Genomic DNA, 23027 nt, shown 5'->3' with positions numbered 1-23027 from the left:
CAACTTAGTAGCCTGGAAGATCACAAAATTACAGAATGTTTCATGTTGGAAGGGACCTCTGGAGGTCACCTGGTCCAACCTCCAAGATGGGCAAGAGTAGCAGATGCTACACATCTTGATATTGGTCAGTTTTTAAAATTTTATCTAATGCAAAATTTATTGGAATAGCAGAAAATTATCTGGAAAACCACACAAAAATAAACAGCAATATCTATCAAACTTAACCTGCTTATTAACTGGGTCTACTTTATACTTATCTGCTATTTAAATTTGTGATTCTGAAAGTGGAATAGACTGGACATTTATGAAATACAAATTGAATTGCAGTAACATTGTAACATGGATTAAAAAAATCAAACTGGTCAGGAAAAACTGAGAAAGTTATCTGAACAAATTAGACCATAATTTAATAGCAACAAAGATGGTCACATATGAAGGAACAGTCAGCTCTGTGTATACAGATAGGCATTTAGCAGGAAAATATTTGGAAACTTTGGGAATTACAAGTAAAATATGAATCAGGAGCATAGCATACAAGACATCTGTTGCTTTTACACACTTTGGGAAAGCTCATCCCTGTTTTGGGCATCACACTTGAAGAAAGATTCATCTGTAGGGAATCCAGAAGATAGCAAAAGTATGATCAAGCATTGCAAAAAACACAAGACAGGTTGGAAGAAATGGGGTTGTTTAGAAGATTGAGGAGGAATGCAAAGTCCCAGTCTTTGCAGAGAAAGGCTAGGATCTATCTATTCTTGGTGGTGAGAGAGGCTTAAAGTGCTGTGACAGAGGTGGACATTAGACCTCAAAAAAGATTCCATTTAAGCCAGTTAACCACTGGAGCAGGTTGTCTAGGCAGAGTGAAGAATATCTACTGCTGATAGTCTTTAAGAAGAGGTAAATCAGGAAACAAATGCAGGTGGAGCAGATCCTACAGGGGTCCCTCCTTGACTACCATTCCACAGTCAAGTTTCACTTGACTCCTTCCCTGGCCTCACCCCTTACCTCTGTATTTAGCTTTCAGCTCATTCCTAAAGTCTTGGTCACCCTTATATTCAAGAGATCACATGGAATGATATCATGAGACGGTGACCTCATTAATGTTTACATGTAAAGGGTGGGTATCGGGAGGATGGAGCCAGGCTGTTCTCAATGATGTCCAATGATGGGACAAGGGGGAACGTGTACAAGCTGGAACATAAGAGGTTCCAAAGACACACAAGGGAAAACTTCTTCACTGTGAGGGTGACAGAGCACTGGAATGGGCTGCCCAGATGGTTGTGGAGTCTCTTTCTCTGGAGACATTCAAAACCCATCTGGATGAGTTCCTGTGTGACCTACTCTAGGTGGTCCTGCTTTGGCAGGGAGGTTGAACTAGATGATCTTTCAAGGTCCCCTCCAACCCTTAAGATTTTGTGATTCTGTGTCATGTTGCTATTCTGCATGTGCATTATTCTTTTCTTTCACTTGCATCTTCCTTGTACTTTAAGGAGACATACACTACCCTGTGTGCACGCATGCAGGTGGGTGCATGTGCACTTTTTAAACACAAGAAGTGTCCGTTCCTGATTAGCCTTAAAATGTCACCAAAATAAATGTCTGCCAACACATGCTTCTTAATCAAGCTGCATTAGTACCCCTCAGAGTGCCATTTCTCAACTATGATACAGTTGGTAATAGCTGAGATTGTACAGTATACAGAGGTGACACATTTCTTTCTAAAATAAAAGTATGAGTAAAGAACTAAACACAACACTAACTTACATTATGTCATCATTTTTGAAGAGGAAATGACCCCACAGATTAAAGAGGAATTCTTCCTAGAAGTCAAGGCATGATATAGTCTTATATTAATAAACAAGTGCTAGAGATGATCTAATGTACTTCAAACAGCTCAGCCTTTAACAGAGAGAAGGGGAAAAAGGCAGAGGACCAAGAGTCCATATTTATCTCTGGTGTAACTCCAATGAAGCCAACAGAATTCCTTGAAGTTCAGGGTGCCACATGGCAAAGGCCGCAAGTCATCCTCTAAGCTGCAATGTATGATGGATGGAAAAAGCAATGCCATTTTCCTTTCCTATTTAGGAAACACTTTACTAAGAAATAAGATACCTCAGGACCATATTTCAGAAAATATTTGTATATTATTATGTAACAACTGATGTATCAATTCACTAAACAATTCTACAAATCCAAATACGAAGATATTCCAGAGAGTCTTCTGGAGTAAAGAAACCACAGTTTCCTAGGAAATTTGATTATTTCTGTGCTGTATATAGCAAACATAATTATGCTGTAAATAATATATAAGTAAACACTAAGTTTTATATTCAACTTTCTTGAAAAGCAGTGAGGAATTATATAGGCTATACTTCATTTTTGTCCAACTCCTAAACCCAGGATATCATTATCCATCTGATCAGGTCAGACTTACTGTATTGATTCCCAGACTAGAAATAGTGTTTCCCTCATCCTCAGCACTGACACCAAACATGATAGTGTTCCCAGACCTCCCCCGAAGGCACGTTCTAAAGAGGCAGACATTAATAGATAATGACTGGGAACAGAGCACATAAATACCTTTTAAAATATTAACAAACCTGGATTTATCTTGAACATAACGAGCAATAAGAAGAAATCACCTAGTATCTTTTTAGATTCTTTCTCATTGATACCCTGCTTCTGGTTTTACATTCCATGACAAGGGCTACCATTTACTCATGATGACAACAGGTCTCCACTCTGGCCAAAGTTGTCAGCAGCTGACAGCACTTCACATTTAGTAGTTTCAGACACTCTGTTCAGTATCTCTGACCTAAGTTCTGCACTTTCAGGAGAACAAGACCCTTGCCAACAAACTGAGACTTGAGCAGACCCAGGGAAGGGGGATGAAAGGAGCTGTTAATTTCCCACTATTAGTAGTGCAGGTCTGTGTCACGCTGTTTACATCATGCATCATTCATCTGCTGTGATGAAATGCAACCCCATGTTTAAAAAAAAGACCTCCGTAATGGTGAGGATACTGTATCTTTGTGAAAAGTGCTTCGCATATTTTCCAAGGGTGCAACCTCCTCCTGCTTCTATTTAAATCTTTGAAGCTCCGAAGTTCATTCAGAAGGTGCTTAGCATAAGAAGGGGAAAAGTCAGCATGGCAGCAGACAGCAGCATGGCTCCTGAGGAAAAGCCGAGCACTGCTCCTTTGAAAAGGGCTGTCCACAAGATCCGAATGGCCAGCATGGTCTTCAGCTTGGCACGAGGCTGGCAGCAGTGGGCATCTGACCACCACACAAAACAAGCCCAAGAGCCCTCTGGATGGGTTGCCCCTGCAGAAGACTCATCAGCCCAGTCTGTACAAGAGAGATCCTTTGAAAAATGGACGTCTGTCAAGAAGGACCAAAGAAAGGATGATGTAGAGTCCTCAGCAAAGGAATCAGTGGCAATACGAAATGCTGAAAAAAATTCAAGGGAATCAGATGAAGCCCTCAAAAAGTTCAACATCAAAAGCAAAGAGGTGACCAAAACAGTTGTAAGCAAAGCCTATGAACGAGGAGGTGACGTTAGCCTCCTCAGTGAAAAATATGAGAATAACAATAGCAGTTCCGAGATGACCACGCTGAAAGAAGAATCAAGTGCTGTTGACAAAATTCTTAGTGACAAATTATCTCCGACCATAAGGAGAAAGTGCTCAAACATGGTATCAGAGCTGACCAAGGGCTGGAAACAGATGGAACAAGAGGACAAAGAGGAAGCTAAGAAAGAACTGCTGCTTAAGTGTCACGATGACAGCTTGGATGCAGCAGACAGTGGCTATGGGGAAACAGAGGACAAACTTGAGCAAGAAGACAGTGACCCAGAGGTGACAGCTGTGAGGATTAAACGACCTGTGCCATCAGTGTAAGTAAAACGTCTTTATTACATTATCATGAATGGTCAACAGATCCTGAGAGAGGCACACGTTTCCATGAGGAAGATGAGGGGAAAAAAATGGTAGGAAATGGTGAAGGAGAAACTATGATTCTGGAAGAAATTAAAAAAAACCCATCCAGGATACCTTTCACATATGTCTGTACTTAAGTAGTTTGTCAACAATACCTGACTATAGCCTTGGGTTTTATGTGCTGGATACATAATTGACACAGGAAGTTACAATTAGAAAGCATTAATTATGTTTTTCACACTGGATATACTGGTTCATTGAAATCATTACTTTCTTCTCATTGCTTTAGTTCATATTCCAGAACAGCAACTTTTACCTTAGCAAGTGCCCACAGCTATTCATTTATTTCAGCAAGTGTTAAGTCTAAAGCAGTATAAGCAGTATATTTGACAAATAATACTTCATTTTGTTCAGTATAAATTGAAACTATTCTCAGGAGTAATTTGGAGAAAATGTCCAAAAGCAGACATTGCAAGAATTACTTTTAAGTACCTCTTAACAAAAGCTGGGTTCACTGCTTTTCTTTGGAAGCTTTCCATAGATTTGGAATTCATCAAGTACAAATATGGAAACTGTAAGAGGAGCTGGGACCTCAAACCTATGCTAGAAAGCATCCAGCCTGCCTCTACATCTGTAAGATCGATTTGAATCATGCTAAATGTTATAAACCATTTGACAAAAAGATCGTTTGAATCATCAATAGACTCTTCAAATTCAAGGTCTCTCTTAGCAGAGGCTATCATAAAAAATGAGAGTGGAGGAAGTGCATTAATTGAACATGTTGTGGAAGTAGAAGCTCCTGACATTCAGACTTCCTCATGCTTGTAAATTGTGTGAAGAAAGCAGCATCTATTCCTCATCTATGGTGTTATTACAAGCTCTAGATAAAATTTTGAATTAAGTAGCAAACTCATAGCATCAAAGAGTCTTGAGTAATACTTCTCTCAGTAAGAGGGTTACTGCATAACAGCAGACACATACTACATTTGGAGCCCAGGCAGTAAACAAGTAGTGTTCAGCCATTGCCATGCAATCCTTGGGCAGTCTCCCAGAAGAGCAGAGGAGCGGCAGAGCCTGATAGAAATTCTCCAGTTCCCTTTCCCAGAGATCTCTAAGTAGAAACACCTTTCCAGAACACAATTACGAACTGACTTGCCACTGGGCAGATGCCAAACTAATTCATTGTTCCTTTGCCAGTATAAGAATAAAAAGACTAATATGTCCGGTGCTGCAAGACAGGAACTGTAGGCAGCCATCCTGTGGTGAGGCCTGAGTCTCCACTGCTTCAACTCTGCACCAATCACCTGCACATGGGCAACCTGAGCACAAGCTAAGCAGGACGCAAAGTGAGATGAGAAGGCAGGGTTCTCACTCACCCAGGTAGCTTGTGTGTAAAGGACCAGCAAGGCAGCAGAAATGAGAGGATCAGGGCCAGTATGTTCACGCTGTAACCTAATCACCATTTCAGAAATGGCAAACTGGGACTGGCACTGATGAAAATGCCAAAGTAGACTGCAGAACAGGCAGGCAGGCTGTGCCATTCCCACTGTTTGGGTTTTACACCCCACTACTGATGAGCAGGTATCATGACCATCATTAGACTATGACTAACATCATCACCGATTTCAATGCTATGGAACTATTTATCTCAGCTATATGAATACACAGAGACACTGTTACTGTTCAGACTGGAGATTAGAATGATGCTTTGCTGTACAGCTGATCAGTCATCTCCCACAAGGAACAAATGGCTAAGAGCCACAGTGAAGGAAAAGCTCTCCAGTAACCCAGAGCTTGTAAGTTCATGGCCCTTGCTTTTGGGAGAAACCATGTGCATCATCCTTTGACAGAAGTTAGGGCCTCAAAACAAAGGTTTCACACATACAGTGGGAAAACAGGATACATTTGCAGTAGATATTATCTGTAAATAACCTCAATTAAAACAAATTGTTCACTTTATAAATGCCATAGTAGAAACAAAACAGCTGTCTTTCTGTTAAACTTTCCTCATATTTTCCTCATATGTCTAATTTTAGTCCTCCTACCTAGGCAAAAACATCTACTGAGGTGCAGATGCCGAAATAACACCCTCCATGTAACAGCAATCTCCTCCACTGAAATCTAACACAAAAGTAATTTTCTTCACTTACAGTGCTATTATCCGGATTGGAGCATTTAAATACTCATTTATAAAAATGTATTTTATAGCCTTAGAATACATTATTTCAGCCTGCTACTCTTTTTGAACCTTTCAGCAGGCTTAATCTTCTTAAAAAAGGCCATTAAGTACCTGATGGTTAAAGCAAATTTTACCCTTTCCTCTCTATATTCCACGAAAAAGTCATCAATATAATTATTTTTCTCCCTCACATCAGCACTTTCATTATTTCCAGCTGCAATATTTACTTCCTTAGCAGAAGGCATGTTAATACCTACAGGCCTAGGAAACACTATTTCATTCCTGTTTAGGAGCCAAAGGGATGAGATAGAGATAAGAAACTCAAAACCTTAAAAAGGAATCCATGCTGTTCACTACAGAAAGGATCACATATAGAACATGCTCATTGTCCTCTGGGAAGTTCAGAATATATTTAGGGTGATCATTCTGGTTAATAGACTAACTTATTTGATTTTGACAGATAAAGGACTTACAGTGGGCAAACACTCACCACCTTTGCTTTGGATCTACAATCTATTGTGTAGGTGCTGCACAAACATTAAAAAAAAAAAGCTTCTACATATATAGGATTTACTGTGCTGAACTATGGGGAAAAATGCACTTTGGACATTAGAAATGGCAAAATTAGAAGACACATTAATAAAAAGACAGCAACAGTAAGGCATTTCCAAAACCACATGGAGCACAACAAAAGCAAAAAGACAGATGATGGTGTTTTTCTTGACCGCCAAGAAGACAATTAAGATAAGGAAAGTGATATTAGGATCTCTTTTGAGAGATACACAGGTTTCAAGAAAGAAGCTGTTTTGCATAACCAAACCCTGTGCACACAATGTTTCTGGGCAATGATGCCGCAACTCAGGGCAAGGAGCAAAGTACCACAGCTTTCTCTTTCTCTGTATGACAACAGCTTACATCCAGGAGGGTCTAGTTTTTATTGCTAGGAAACAAAATTATCTAGCTTTATCCCACTGATATATTTTAATGTTTCCCTGCTCACATCCACTCATTACATGTGCGGAACAACAGGTACATAGATGCTGCCTACTCTCAGGATGCTCTGCAGTCACATCAAAGAAGAAAAGGGCATTTACTTGCTAACACTTCTATGCTCGAGTCTTCCCATGCTTTTCATCATATTGATGTGAAAGAGCATTTTGGAGCTTTTAAATCAGAGTTTCTCAGTGTAGTTAAGCCAAGCTAATGGCAACTCCACAGCTAAGAGCGGTCCTGCTCTCCTACTCCTTCTATCTCTGGCACTAAGTGTGCTGCCCAGTACTGGCATTCTTCTGGTGCACAGACCTGAACAGGAGACATCTTTATCACTCCCATTTTCTCTGTTAGCAGGCTTAGCAGAAAACAAAGGAATGGCCAAAGAGCAAGGAAACAAAATTTTCTGCAGGTTTTCAGTCCTCTGTACTGTCTTGCCAAGTGTATTTGGGTTCTCTGATGTTACTGTTAATATTCATCTGACATTACTGGGGAAGTTTCAGAGCAGCCTTCTGGGGAGTAAAAATATTAGAAAACAAATTGCTTTGGCACAGCTACAACACAACATACTCCCTTGCCAAGCTCTGTACAGACACAATGACAGGATGTAGACAGTACAAAGACTGGCTCAGACCATCTACAGCTCCTCCACAACATGTGAGATTGGCCACTAGAGAAAAGAGCATCAACAATTTGTCTGCCTGGAATCATCTGGCAATGTGATGTTGCCATGCACAAACACACACACACAGAGAGAGAGAGAAATAAGGTCTTTCATCATCCTCTGACCTTGACACAAATCTCAGTAGCCCTAAATTTTTCAGGCATGTAACCTGTCAGAAGAAATGTGAATTTTGGACTTCAATACTTGCTCAAAACCATACTTTAAATACATAAGCATAGACAGAGATACCACAGGCCATTAGCTTTTTGTTGTTGCATCAAAATCTATTACAGGGGACAGATTTTGCTGGACATTCACCTCTGATTTTGAGCGAAGAACACCGAGGACCTAAGCTATATCCTTAGAGGACAGGCAGATTCAGTCTCCGCTAGGTGGGCAGAAATGGGGAGCTGGCGGACTGACCCACGGGAGAGAAAATGCAGGGAATCGGTGACTTACTGGTTTGGTCCCATACATAATTAAGTCACTCTGGGATAAAATTTGCCAAAATGGTCTCAAATCTAGGCTGAAGGGATGGCAGCATAGATGAGATCAAGCTGTGACCAGCAAACTTGCTTCTGAGCGCACACTGGAACAGGGACTAAAAGCCCACAGAACTCTCCAGGAGTGGCGAGCTCGTGCCACCTGCTGGTCAGCACCGCGCTGGAAAAACACGGCAACTGTGCTATGAACAGCAGAGTCATGCAATTAAACGATGAAACACAAATCTCACCCCCCTCCCCTTTTTGTGTCCCTCAGCGCGAGCAGGTTTAGTGATGATGCACGCACCAAAGCCCGCCAGACACACAGCTCCGTGAACAGCCTGAAGGACAGGTGGCAGGAGTGGGCTGACCAGCACATCATCACGCAGAAGCTGAACCCCTTCAGTGAGGAGTTTGACCACGAGCTGGCCATGGCCACGCGCCTGCACAAAGGAGATGAAGGCTATGGCCGCCCCAAGGAAGGAACAAAAACTGCTGAACGGGCCAAGAGAGCCGAAGCTCACATCCACCGAGAGATCAGGGACTTGTGCTTCATCATTGAATCGATGGCCAGGCCACGGCCTGATGGCAAGATCCAAGTCACCTTTGGGGAACTCTTCGAGAGATACGTTCGTATTTCAGATAAGGTTGTTGGGATTCTCATGAGAGCCAGGAAACATGGGCTGGTGGACTTTGAGGGAGAAATGTTATGGCAAGGGAGGGATGATAATGTCATAATCACACTACTAAAATAAGCGTGCTGCAACTAGAATGACTCGTTTTGGAAGACCTTTCTCCACCTCTCCTACACTACCAGCATTTGTACAGTTGGAATAAAAATTCCCCTCACTCACCCATTGCGCTTTTTCTAAATATAATAAGTTCTGCACAATAACACAAGTATCCAAATGCATTTTTCTCTATAGCAGGAGGGCTTACAGGACATTTTGGCAAATTATTACATGAAAAATAAAGAGAAAAATATATAGTGGATATTAGCAGCTGACGATAAAAACCCATAGCAATACAAATAGGTACAAATGAACTGCAATTTTCACTTGTTCCTACATTCAAGATCTTACCAACTATTTAAACTGGCATATCAGGAACATAAACTGTGCCAGATCAGAAGCTGAATAACAATATAAACTCAGACCAAGTTTTTGATATGTAAAAATAATCTTGTGCACATATTTCCTAATTAATTTATTTAAATGCATGTAAATATCATTTTATTTGAATGCAGAATCAAGGATACCACACTTGCTTCCTTTAAAGCAGGATACACAACTGCTGTTGCAGTATTATCTTGTGGCAACTACTGAGACAGTTTTGTCTTACATATCACATACAACTAAGACAAATATCTTTTTATAATTGAAATTTTATATTTCATGTATTTATAGAACTAATTTATTAGATAGTTTAATATTTAGAATTATGGAAGTCAGACAGAATACATAAAATAGGATGTAGTGCATAAAGAAGTTTTGAATAGATAGCCACATAAAAAATATCTCTTATGCAATTTTGTGCAATGTGTCATCTGATTATCTATGTAAACATTGTTCTTATAAATACAGGAGAAAATAACGTGTAACATATAATCAGCATCTTCCACTGAAATGTGCCTCTTCGGAAAACACACTGAAACAGTGTTCCTAACTAAATCAATTATCTTTAAGGAAAATGCTGTTTCAAATTACACAGAAACATTGGCCTAATCTTACAGCATTTGCTATTTGAATCGTTCTTGTGTTGCTGAAATAATGTATTTCAGTCCAGGTGATGCTAAAGAGGAGTATATGCTAATGAAATAATATTCTAGGTCTTAAAACTGTTCGTACTGCACGCAAATCTGCGATCTCTGTAAAGTCAGTAATGCTTACTGGACTGTGTAAATCACTGATTCTCTACTACTCTAGAAATAGCTATCCTGGTAAAAATGTGCTTAACGAGAAAAGCATTTGTTGTGGAGAAAGATCCCTGGGAAGTAATTAGCATAATGAAAACTAAGTGGCTTTTTTTTCCACCATAAGATTCTTTCAAACTGAAAGAGCAAACATCTTCTTACAGAAGAAAAGGTGTATGAACATCTTGTCTCTGTAATAAAACAAATATTGCTATATTATTATAAGAGTATGGGTACTCTGCTTTGAAGCTTCCATGTAAAAATAAATACAATATCCTGTAAGGTATTGATAGTTATGTCTATTGTATGTCTATGTACATTATTATTTTATGCACAATTATATTTTGTGAATCTAAGACACTCAGGGGAACCAACTTCATGTTTTCTTGAGATTTCTTAAAACTACTCAAGCTGACCTGCAAAACTGACCTCTAAGGGTAAATACTTACATGTATATATATTCTTACCTTATTCTTTATGCCTTTATCTAATGACCTTTACAGCTGTCTAAATTGCCTTGAGGAAATTTGGTTGTCAAAGTAATACATGAACTACAAATAAAACCTTTAATTGATTTATTTCTTTGGTTATTCCTCCCCCACATACTAGAAAAGAAATAAGTGTGAATATTCTGTGAAGCATCAATAAAAATATCTTCTTTTTACAAGTAGATGGATAAAATATTTCTCTGTGAAAATTTATCTGTACAAAGCACAGAAAAAGATTTCAGGTTGCATGTAAGTTAGATAATCCCTATATAAAATACCTGTATGAAGAACACATACTAAAGGCACCTAAGTGTTCATAGAATCATATAATGGTAGGGGTTGGAAGGGACCTTTATAGATCATCTAGTCCAACCCCCCTGCAGAAGCAGGTTCACCTAGATCAGGTCACACAGGAACACGTCCAGGTGGGTCCTGAAGACCTCCAAGGAAGGAGACTCCACACTCTTCCCTAGGCAGCCTGTGCTGCTGCTCTGTCACCCCCACAGTGAAATAGTTTTTTCTTGTATTTAAATGGAACTTTTTGTGTTCCAGCTTCATCCCATTACCTCTTGTCCTGTTAAAGGCTATAATAGAAAAAAGGGATGTCCCAACCTCCTAACACCCACCCTTTAGATATTTATAAATGTTAATAAGATCACCCCTCAATCTCCTCTTCTCCAGACTAAACAGCCCCCTGCAGCCTCTCCTCATATGAAAGATGCTCCAGGCCCCTGATCATGTTGGTGGCCCTGTACTGGACTCTCTCCAGCACTTCCATGTCCCTCTTGAGCTGATGAGCCCAGAACTAGACACAGTACTCCAGATGAGGCCTCACCAGGGCAGAGTAGAGAGGGAAAAAAACCTCCCTTGACCTCCTGGCCACACTCTTCTTGATGCATCCCAGGATGCCATTGGCCTTCTTGTCCACGAGGGCACATTGCTGGCTCATGTTTAGCTTAATATCAATTAGGACTCCCAGGTCTCTCTCTGCAGAGCTGCTCTTCAGCAGTGTTGAGTGAATTATATTATTTTTCATGAGATCTCTCATTCTACCACAGAACAACACAGCAGAGATACAGTTCACCACAGAAATCTTTTTCCCATTGTTACGTGTGACTTAAAGCCCAAGAACACCTCACCTCTGCAACAATTATTCACTGACCTGAGACATGAAGAGTGATATATTTTTGTACTGAAACACTCAAACTGCAGCATACCACCAAGAGAGTGTAGTGGGTTTGTGTGGCCAGGTTCTGGTAGCAGGGGGCTACAAGGGTGGCTTCAAGAAAGAAAGAGCTGTCAGAAGCTTCCTCCATATCTGACAGGCCCAGTGCCAGTCAGCTCCGAGATGGACCTGCAGCTGACCAAGGCCTGGCCACTTAGCAATTGAGGTAATGCCTCTGGGATTAATGTATTGGCGAAGGGCAAGAAGTTGCCGCACAGATGCAAAACTGCAGCAGCAGCAGAAGGGAGTGAGATTGTGAGAACATCTCTGCAGAAACCACGGTCTGTGGAGAAAGAGGGAGGAGGTCCCCAGGCACTGGAAAAAAAAAGATTCCCCTGCAGGCCATGGTACAGTCCACGGTGAGGCAAGCCCTGTCTCTGCAGCCCATGGAGGCCACAGTGGAGCAGAGATGAACCTGCAGCCTGTAGACCCCCACACCAGAGGGGGTGGGTGCTGGAAGCTGTGACCCTGTGGGAAGCCTGAGCCTCAAGTTCTTGGCATGACCTGGGAAGCCTGTGAAAGAGGAGCCCATACCAGACTACGTTTACTCTCAGGATTTGTGACCTCGTGGCGGACCCATGCTGGAGGCAGTTTGTTCCTGAAGGACTTTCTCCCATGGCCGAGAACCACACTGGGGCACAGTTTGTGAAGAACTGTTGCCCATGGGAAGGACCCACACTAGAGAAGTTCATGGTGGACTATCTCCAGTGGGAAGTGTGAGGAGGCCTCCCCCTGAGAAGCAGCAGCAGCAAAGTCCATATGTGATGAACTGATCACAATCTGCATTCCCTTTGCCCACTTGAGGGGATGAAGTAGGAACCCAGGAAAAAGGTGAGGTGGAGGGAGGCGTTTTAAGATTTTTTATTTCTCATTTCCCTACTCAGTTTTGATTAATTGTTAATAAATCAAACCATTTCTCCCCAAGTTGCGTTTGGTTTTTCCCGTGACACTAATTGCTGAGTGACGTCCCTGTCCCTGACTCACAAACCTCTCGTTACATTTCTCTCTCTCCTGTCCAGATGAGGATATTCAGTGATATTACAACTTGGTGGACACCTGGCACCCAGCCAGCGCTAAATCACCACAGAGGTGCATTTCAGCATTGTACATGTTTTACAGCATGTAATAATAGCTTTTGCTTTGACACGAAGTCTATGCCATTTACTATCCCACCTTCAGGGAATCTGGAATACAGCTAAGCACATACTGCTGAATTAAGAATCCAAAAAACCTTCCAGGCTTAGGTCTTGCACCAACAAAGTAACCTGTAGAAACTGCAGAGTAAGTTAAGTTCTTTCAATTCTTCCTACCTGCTCCATAGGAACCTGGGAGTACCTCTTCTGTTCCATCTTCCACTGCTGGGCACTGCTTCCAATGAAGAAATTGTTACACAAAAGGAAGGCAGCAATTGTTGCCAGCTGTTTTCATTCCCCTGACAGCCATCTCCACCTTGTTGCATGCCTGCTGACAAAAAAGGCTGGGCTGACAGGCTCACAAGCAGATTTAGCCCTGGCATTTTACTGCTCTTGCTCCATATAAGGCAAGGAGAAAAACACTTGACTTGGACTGAATGCTGGTGGCATTCTCAAATGCAGCCATCTTCCTCCACGTTCATTAGAGCAAGTTAAGCATTTACTCTGGAGGTGACTATTGCTCCTGACCCAGTCTTGATGTCTGTAATTTAAGTGTATCTGCACCTAAGTTCATGCTTAGAGATTCATAAAAGTTCCATCCACTTAAATGTTCATGAGCAACAGATTACTGACATTCCACTTTTTGATGTTGGGCAGCCTCCTCCTGTGTGCCCACCCAAAGCCACAGAAGTGAAGACTACATTAACTACTTCATATAACACATTCTAATACTGGGGTCAAGAGAGGAAAGGCTAGACTAAGCTGCAAGGCAAACTTTTCTGCTGAAGTGTAATTCAGAGCAGACTGAGAACCCCTCCATTTTCTCTTTTATGGAATGCAGCAGAAAGAAATGAACTTCCGTAACTCTTTTCAAACACATTCAGCAACTGAAGAAACTGGTGGCATTCTATTTATTGAAACTCAGCTTTTCATGTAGCTGATTTTTTCGCATATTGGAACATCCAAAGTTTATATTAGATCAATTGACATTTGAGGGGAAAAAAAGCCCTCGTGAGCCTTGAAGCTCACAATCCCTTTTCCTCAGATCTCTCCTTGTCTTTGATTCCTAACATCAGCTGTGTAACAATGTAATCATGACTACACTTCATAAATCTTTAGCTCACTGCAGGTAACCTCTTAAGCCTTCCATTCATACTTATGTCAGTGCAATGTTAAAAACTCTATGTAAGAAAAAAATCCCACCCCATTTCTCATTTTTTCTACTAAAAATATTTTCAATAAATATTTTTCAATAAAAAAACCCATGTGATATGACTAATGATTTCTTATAATGCCCTCCATCATTTACGTTTGAGGAAGCAGTGCCATGCAAAGCTTTCTAAACTGTGAAAAGTATTTAAAGGTTTTGAGTAAGAGAAGTAATAAATATTGATATAACTTACAATGTATGGAAGTGTTTCATGTACATTAAGGGGTTTATAACTTTTCTTTTTTTTTTACATAAAGATGTGACAGGCTTACCCACACAGAGTAACCGGAAAAAATATATCTGCATCATCAAAAACAACTGAACGATGTATTATGTAACCCACAAATTATCCAGTTTAACTCTCCTACTATGTTTTAACACATTCCCTCAGAATTTAAATTCTCTGCTTGAATTCTCAGCAGTAAGAGGATAAAGGTCAGAAACTGCACTACTAAAGCAATCTTTGTAGATGGAGTCCTGCTTCAAATATAAAACCCTTAACTTTTCAGGTAAAGAGTGAGCAACTCTTAGCTACTGTCATGGTAGCTTACAGTTGCACATTGTTTTCTTAAATACCCTATTCACCCCCTCAAGTGACTGATTTGAAACAAATTTCGCTTCTTCTCTAGGAACTGTGAGGTACATTTTCCACATGCTGAATGCACCTTTCACACTTAAGTGACGGCATGGAATTTGTATCAGAAGAAATAAATTTGACTTTTACATCTGTATTCTTTGCTGTAGTGGCTTGAAGTTAGTGGATGGTTTCTTGCATGCGTATTCCATCCACTGGAAATCGGTTCCCTCCTACCTGGCACTAATTACTTAACATGTTTCTGTACAACCAGGGTTTGTTATGACAGCTCCTTTTTCAAAACAAAGAAAGGCTACCAAAATAAAAACAGCTGTGCCAGAAAGTATGTTTGTGGTGAGAGGTTCAATTGTCACAGAACAAATACTGGCAATTCCTGGTGACACAGCTACTTCACCCACTACATATATGACACACAACATCAATGTCTCAGCTCAAGTCCTTCCTGCCTCCACAGAGCACACTGAAAGCAGTGCAGTGTCCAACAGCGGCTGTAAACTGGCAGCACAGTGAGGAGGACAGCAGAAAGGAGAGCTTAAATGGACATGACACTGGGGACACTGCAGTGAGAGTCAGCCCCAACACAATTTGTGGTCTTTCATTACTTAGACATGCATTATCCTCTATAGATCCCTTACACAGATAGTCACATCTTAAAGTGTTACTATAGTCAGTTATACTTTAACTCGAATGCCCTTCTATTCTTTCACTAATTCAGTATTTAAACAAGTGTGATTGTCACTCTACTGCTTACTATACTGTTCCTGATCGCCACTTCTTTCTTCTTCTCACGTGCCTGTCCAAGACTAGTACAATACCCAAGAGATTCGGCTACTATTTTCTGCACTTTTATATAAGTCTTCAAAGCAGAATTCTTTATAAAATTTTTCACAGTATCATTTTTTATCTAAAAATAGGCTTTATTTGCAATATGAGCTTAGGATAGAAATTAAGCACTTGAACTAATGGGTTTTGTCAGCTAGAATGGTCTGAAATGCCTTCCCACTCTGGCCTTGAAAATGGCTGAAGTTCACTCTCACTACTTGTCATTGGGCTATCAAAAATCCCCAAAAGCATGAGCAACTTCATCCAACACATTAAGTGAAATAAACAGCAAAAATCTGCATTTACACTTTTAAGTAAGCTTCCAACTTCTAAATAAATTCCAACTCAAGTTTATTTTTACATATATTTAGATTTATTTGCTATACATCACGGTGACCTTATAGTACTTAAAATCCATTACAGGATTGTTGTTGTTGTAATAGTCTTAACTCCACAAAGACAATAATACTGCTGTGGAAGACCAAAGGGGAGAAAAGCCATTTCAATTTATTTACAGTTCCTTATTTTGTAAACATATAGTCTACACATTGTACTAAGTCTAATAAGGATAAAGAGCTATACACAGAGACAGGAAACCAGGCCCTGTATTTCAATTCATATTGAGCATTAGCATATTGTAGATGAAACATCTGCCCTTTCTCATTACCATAGCAGTAAGCTGTCTTCAAATAAGTTTTTAGAACTTTCCAGAGACGTAAATATTTTGAAAGAATATACAACTACATCTACTTAAGCCAACCCATTTGGCTTTTATTCCATTTCTAGAATAATTTAAAGTGCTATAAGCAACCCGTCAATCAACACTTCTCTATAATAACAAAACTACTTTAAACATTAATTTACAAGATAATATACAATGTTCATCTGAAATAGCTGAAATTTCAGCACAAAGTCAGTCACTGTCACACTTAACAGCAATTTTTTTGTGGGGTTTTTTTTGATGTTTTCTTTTTGCAGAACATAGAATAAAAGCTTTGAAACAAACAGTTTTGTTGAGCTGTTATTGCCACAATGGCTTATCAACTTTCCTACAAAAGTGGACAAGAGCTACTGGAACTGTATTCTAGCCTGTCATTTTTTTTTTGAGGTCACATGACAGTAAGTTTGCATATTCCACGAGTCTACTGAATTACAATATTGTCTACTTATAATACATTACCTCATTTTAATCAGAGCTGGTGCTAACTGTAAATTTACAACATAGACCCACTCAAAAACATCACAACTATTTTTTTTCTTTGGACAGAAGTAAGCTATATTCTTGGAGTTGATGTGCTACACGGCTACAACGGTATAACAGTATATATCTGACACTTTATGTTGAAGAAAAGATGCATCTGTTTCTGTACTTTTAATGCCCTACTATAGCTACAAATTGTTCACCAAGTTTTGCCTGCTTTAGCCGTTTAGTTTTGTGGAACTGTTGTATTCTTACATTCCCATGCTGTTTTAGAAGTCCTTACCACGTAGCTCAGTATTGTCAGTATTTGTCCCAAACCTGCAGATCACTAACAGTATGTGAAAAACACTCTTTAATACAATCAGCATGCAGCTAGAACACTTTTTTTTTTCTAAACATGAACAATAAACAAGACAAGTGGCACTGTTGACTTTGGATATCTTCTAACTTTACCGTATGTGCAGTGGTATGTGTGAAGGAGGAATGCTGGGCTTCTCATCTATTTGTGGCACCATATGAACTCACCCATCATTGGTCCAGACCAATCTCTGCAGTACTGCTGCCAAATACCCACACGCAGCTTTCTTATTATCTAGGTTTGCAGAGGGCAGCTTCATTCATAGACATAATTTGAATACAAAAATAATAACTTATATTCAACAAAGCAGCCCCCTAGCAGAATTGCAGAAAGGTGTGTGTGGGGAAACCTGGGAGGCAACTGTAGTAAGTGTAAGAAAATTTTGTAGGCTGCAAGGCTTATAGTAACTAATGTTATTTTTCAGTTCACATCTTCTACATTTTGTAAAAGTGTCTACAGCTTAGAAAAAGTAGGACAGTATATTACAGATGTTAGAGAATGAAAAAAGTCTGCTATTTAAAATAACAACTAGATGACCACGTTGAAAACTTCAAAAAAAATCTGAAAGGTAAACCGATGCAGTATATTGCTCCTGGGGATTTTTGAACTGCACTGATTCTTGTCAGGTTTGGGACAATACCCTGCAGAAATATTTAAATACTCATTCAAAAGCCCATATTTCTATGTCTTGAATAATGAAGTCTTCTCGCTTAGAAAGTGTGTGATTCCCGAATGTTTTACATGAATGACTTCTTCCGTGGTAGAGATCACCATCGAGCCAAAGAGCAAACTCACCTCTGCAAGACAGACAATGCAAAGCAAAAGACTGAGGGAGTATGCATCAAACTTACAAATGTACTTTTTATTCAGGATTTGGGAGGAATTGTTTTTTCAATACAACTACCTCATAGCTGTTGATAAATTTGAAGCTGTAAAGTTTGGGGAATTATTTTAGGTATATCCCTCTTTCAGATATTCTAAACTAAAAAGCTAACCAGAATTCTTCAGTTTTCAGACCTTTCCATTTGAGTTACAAGAAAGGCAAAACAGTATTACCACAAACTCATTATCAGCATTTGCCTCATATAAAGGAAACATCCCAGAAGCTTATGCACTTGCATAGGGATAAAAAAGGGGTGGGGCAATGTGCACCTTCTGAAGACACTGGTATGTCATGGGACAGTACAGTTTCAGTTCAAGCTTCTCTTGATTTCAGATAACTTTAGTATTTACAGACCTTCCAAATCATAGTACCTTCTGTCCTGAATATACCAGGACAGACATGGAAGTAGGGTATGTAAGGCATCAGCTTTGCAGGGCTGAAATCTGACACCACACTATGCTGAAGACCCAACTCCTGTCTCTTCAGCTGAGGACGCTAAACATCTGACATACGAAAAGTCTTCCTTGGCTGGTAGCTGTTGAGTCCTGAGCTATCAAACTGAATACAATTCCATTTTTTTTTCCAAGGGTGTGCAGACATACAGTTTTAACAGACACATGACAACAAGAAATTGTAACTTACCCTCCTCCACCAAAAGCAAGGGAGTCCATGTCTCCTTTAATGAAGAACATGTTGTCTCCTGTCCATTTGAAAACCTAATAGAAAAAAATCCAAAAGAAAACAGACTAGCAAGTTCAAATATCTTACTTTTCATTTGGCCTCAAGGGAAACAAATCATCAGTAAAGACAGACTACAGGTGGCTAGAGGCCAGCTGAATGAAGTTACCAAGATTATACTGGAAATTCAGGGAACAGAAAGATACAGGCAAAAATTTTCCTCTCATGTATTTTTTAAAATAAGGCCATTCCAAAACAGGTCATCTTTGAGCACTGACACTTCTACACAATGAAAAACACCACGAAAATATGCTTGGGTTAGATGATGTGCCCTTTAAAAGGATGTAGTTTGTGAACTTTCAGTCAGACACCTGGCAAGATTCAGAATAGTAGAAAAATTTTCAGTACAATGGAAAAGTCAGGTTGAATACATTTTTTGCTATGCAAACACGAATGATTTACTGTGCATTTACAGATATTGTGGAAAAACTATTAAGATGGCATTTTTGGGACCATTTTCTTATTTATTGATAGGTTTATTCAGTATTTATTTTAAGACAAGGTATATGTTGGAAGAAGCAAAAGCAAGCAAAGTTATTAACACTTACCTCAAAATCTGGAGAAAAAGTGAACATAAAGGTCTCCCCCGTGCCATAAAAGCCATCACTCACTTTAAATGGTTCAGATGCTAGAGCACCAAAAACCTGTAAGAAAAAATATGCAAAATGCCTAAGAAAAGCCACATAGCATTGGAGAACCCCTAATTATAATAACTGATACACAAATCAGGCTGTAAATGTTGGAAGATTTGGAATTCACTACAGGATAAGTCTTCCATGGTATCCCAGTTCCAAATGCATTGAGACACATTACGGTGCTTTGTGGTACAATAAAATAATTTGAACTTCAAGAAAGTTTCGTTTTTACCTGATCTTTACTACCCGTTCCACTAATTGTAATTGTGAAGGTTAAAAATTAGACAAGATTGCCAGAAAGAATGTAAAAATGTTTATTCTGTCTGTTGATGGAGTTCTGCAGAAACCAGTAGTCATTTTTGATTTTTTTTCAAGTTAACTTTGCACATGTAATCTCTAAAAAGCAGAAGAGGTAAAATACTTTTTTCTTTTTGTGATTTCACATGTCTGAGCCATCAGGCTAGACTTCAGAAACTTGTGTGTTAACTTTTATCTGTCAAACATTTTACAGCCTTCAACAGTGCTTACTGTATGCAGGTAACTGAACTTGAATAGAGCATTTTTAAGGGTACTGAATCCGTACTGAATTAAAATTTACAAAGTTTGATTCATGAACAGAATAAGATTCGATGTCAAAATAAATGTTTTCTTTATTTTCATAAATTCCTGGAAGAGTTTGGGTTGGAAGTGACTTTTAAAGGTTATCTAGTCCAATCCACCTCAGTAATAGCTGGGTCATCTTCCAACTAGATCAGGTTGCTCAGAGCCCTGATCAACCTGTCCTTGAACATTTCCAGGGATGAGACATTCATCACTCACCAGTTCCAGTATTTCAGCACTCATTATAAAAAATAACTTCTATAAATCTAGTCTGAATTTGCCCTCTTTTAGTTGATAATCATTTACTCTTGCCCTATCAAAACAGGCCTTACTTACAAGTCTGTCCCCCTCTTCCTTATAGGCCCTTTTTAAGGACCGAAGGGCCACAGTAAGGTCTCCCTGGAGTCTTCACCAGGCCAAACAGCCTGGTCTCCTGTTATTCTGGTAAGAAAAGGGGATTGAGAGGTCTATGCTATCTGAAAAGCATCCCTAAACATTTGCCACCTCTGTCCTGCTTCCTTGCCCCTAAAGGCAGTTTCCTCAGGGGGTCCTATGGACTAACCTGTTGCACAGCTAGAAGTCTGTTTTCCTACAATTTAGGAAGGCTAATAAAGGCTGAATCTTATTTGGAATCTTTCCTGAAGTAGATAGCTTAGAAAATAGGCAGATAACTTGTAGCATAAAATATGAAAATACCTGGTCTTTCAAAAAACACATTCTAGAAGGATAGAAATAGTACTTAACTAAGCATATTGCTAGTGAACTATTTCTGGATATACTCTCCTATTAAAAAAAGTATTCACATCCTTTTCAGTCATGGAAAGCAGTTTTATAGAACTATCTGCCAGGAAACTACAACATATTAAATATACATTAATCACTTGCAAAAAAATCAATAGCTTTGACACAAAAAAGGTGACTTCAGTTAATCGCCAAAAGGCACAGTAGGCTACCACTGCCTTGCCAGGGTTGATCTGCTGGAGAGCAGCTCTGCAGAGAGAGATCTGGGAGTTCTGGTTGACAGCAAACTAACCATGAGCCAGCAATGTGCCCTTGTGGCCAAGAAGACTAATGGCATCTTGGGATGCATCAAGAAGAGTGTGGCCAGCAGGTGGAGGTAGGTTCTCCAGTCTCTACTGTGACTAGTTCTGGGCTCTCAAGAAGTTCCACGCCTCTCTAACTGGAGAGAATCCAATAGAAGGCCACCAAGATGATGAGGGGACTGGAACATCTTTGTTATGAGGAAAGGCTTTGGAAACCGGGGCTGTTTAGCTTGGAGAAGAGAAGACCAAGTGCAGACCTTACCAACACTTAAAAATACCTAAAGGGTGGATGTCAAGAGCTTGGGTACAGTCTTTTTTTCCTGTCATGCCCAGGAATAGGACAAGGGTAATGGGCATAAGCTGGAACACAGGAAGTTCCACTGGAACAGGAGAACAAACTGCTTTGCTGTGTGGGTGAGGGAGCCCTGACACAAGCTGCCCAGGGAGGTTGTGGAGTCTCCTCTGGAGATTTTGAAAACCCATCTGGATGCATTCCTGTGTGACCTGATCTAGGTGGATCTGCTTTAGCCGGGTGGTTGGTCTAGATGATCTCTAAAGGTTCCTTCCAACCCTTACCATTCTGGGATTCTATGAATTTTTATAGACTTTGCATTCAAAGATAATGGAAAATTAATTTTCTGCTGTCAAATGCAAAGTCCTTTCTCAATAATTTGAGGCAAAACTACTGAAAACAGCACTCTCAGTACATTGGTGAAAGACTGAGGATGTAAAAACTTGTCTGAACCTTTTCTTCTGGAGCATTATCTTGCTTACCGAACACACTCTTGTGTGGAACCTAGGTAAGGTCTATACACTGTGGAAGGTGACTTCAGTGGATACTTATATCAAAAAGTCCAAGGAACATGTTCACACACGTTCCTGGGCATAGAATCATAGAATCACAGAATGGTAGAGGCTGGAAGGGACCTTTAGAGATCACCTAGTCTAACCCCCCTGCTAAAGCAGGTTCACCTAGATCAGGTTGCATCAGCATGTACTTCATGATTTGTTTCTCAATTTTTTTTTCACAAAAATTTGGAATGTCTATAAATTCCTTGTTTTTCTTTGGTCATGAAAGTTGAGATATTCCTATATGGAAGGTTTTCTGAATGCTTTCACCAACAGAACAATGCTACATGCTGGTGGCAAGACAGTCCTGTCAACAAACGGACATTTTCTTTCTGAGCTAGATAATCAGGTACTAGAAAGTAGGTATCTAACCAACTAATACCAAGAAGCTACTGAGAGAATCAAGAGTGACGTTATCAAAGTACATTTGAAGAGGCTAATAGCTCTATGGAGATCTCTCAATCTTATTGAACAATTTTTGTCTGCAAGATTTATTCATTTACTTTTTTAAAGGACTTCTGTCAAAAAGTCCTTTACTAGCAGAGATGTAGAAGGGATTTTTCTTTTTAAGGGATCCTTGAGGCAGGAAACAGGGAAAAAAAACAAGTTGTGACTTGAATTGAAAAACATCTTTCATTTACAGTTTTCAGACTCCCTGAATGATATGAGGTGATATAAGCCAATGCCTCCTGAAAATAAAAATAGTAGATACTGAAGAGGGAAAAATAAGTGAAGTAAATGCTACAGATCTTGCAGGGGTTCTTATCAATTCTTCATGATAGCAGCAACTTGCTTCCACAAGAGAGCACTGAAGTTTCAGAATCAGTCTTATGCTGCCTGTAAAGTTCAGCTGTTACTAGAATATTCATGAAAGGACATTTGCTATTAAAATAATGAAATATTATCCACTTTCTGGAATTCATACACCTAGACAAAAAAGACGAATAGAGTACAAGGATTCAAGGAACAAAAAATTCGTTATGCAGCAAAGATCCCACAGATCTTGAACAGGAGAAACGTCTTTGCTGCAGACAAAGAATGTACCAAGCACTGGCTGCAGCTGGCAGGGACATTCCAACTCAA

The 23027-nt window shown here is 39.7% G+C and overlaps 2 protein-coding genes across 7 annotated transcripts in view; one reads left to right on the top strand and one right to left on the bottom strand.

The window, feature by feature from the left end:
* Positions 1–3148: 3148 nt before the first annotated feature.
* Positions 3149–9007, top strand: ABRA (actin binding Rho activating protein). Its single transcript, XM_010208100.2, has 2 exons — positions 3149–3894; positions 8530–9007. Exons 1-2 carry the CDS (start codon positions 3149–3151, stop codon positions 9005–9007), a joined length of 1224 nt encoding a protein of 407 aa, XP_010206402.2.
* A 6980-nt stretch (positions 9008–15987) lies between these two features.
* The window catches only part of OXR1 (oxidation resistance 1), a 264521-nt gene continuing 257481 nt past the window's right edge, over positions 15988–23027 (bottom strand). For all 6 annotated transcript variants that reach the window (XM_061995217.1, XM_061995219.1, XM_061995220.1 and 3 more), the window contains 3 exons: positions 19366–19461; positions 18722–18795; positions 15988–17993 (listed from right to left, as the gene is read on the bottom strand). In XM_061995217.1, the coding sequence (XP_061851201.1) occupies positions 17858–17993; positions 18722–18795; positions 19366–19461 (306 nt within the window). In that variant the 3' untranslated portion in view covers positions 15988–17857. The remainder of the gene's footprint in view (positions 17994–18721; positions 18796–19365; positions 19462–23027) is intronic.

The sequence above is a fragment of the Colius striatus genome, chromosome 4 (genome assembly GCF_028858725.1).
Source record: "Colius striatus isolate bColStr4 chromosome 4, bColStr4.1.hap1, whole genome shotgun sequence".
Lineage (NCBI taxonomy): Eukaryota > Metazoa > Chordata > Aves > Coliiformes > Coliidae > Colius > Colius striatus.
The sequence above is the reverse complement of the archived record's forward strand: the minus strand, read 5'-3'. Positions and strand labels throughout refer to the sequence as shown.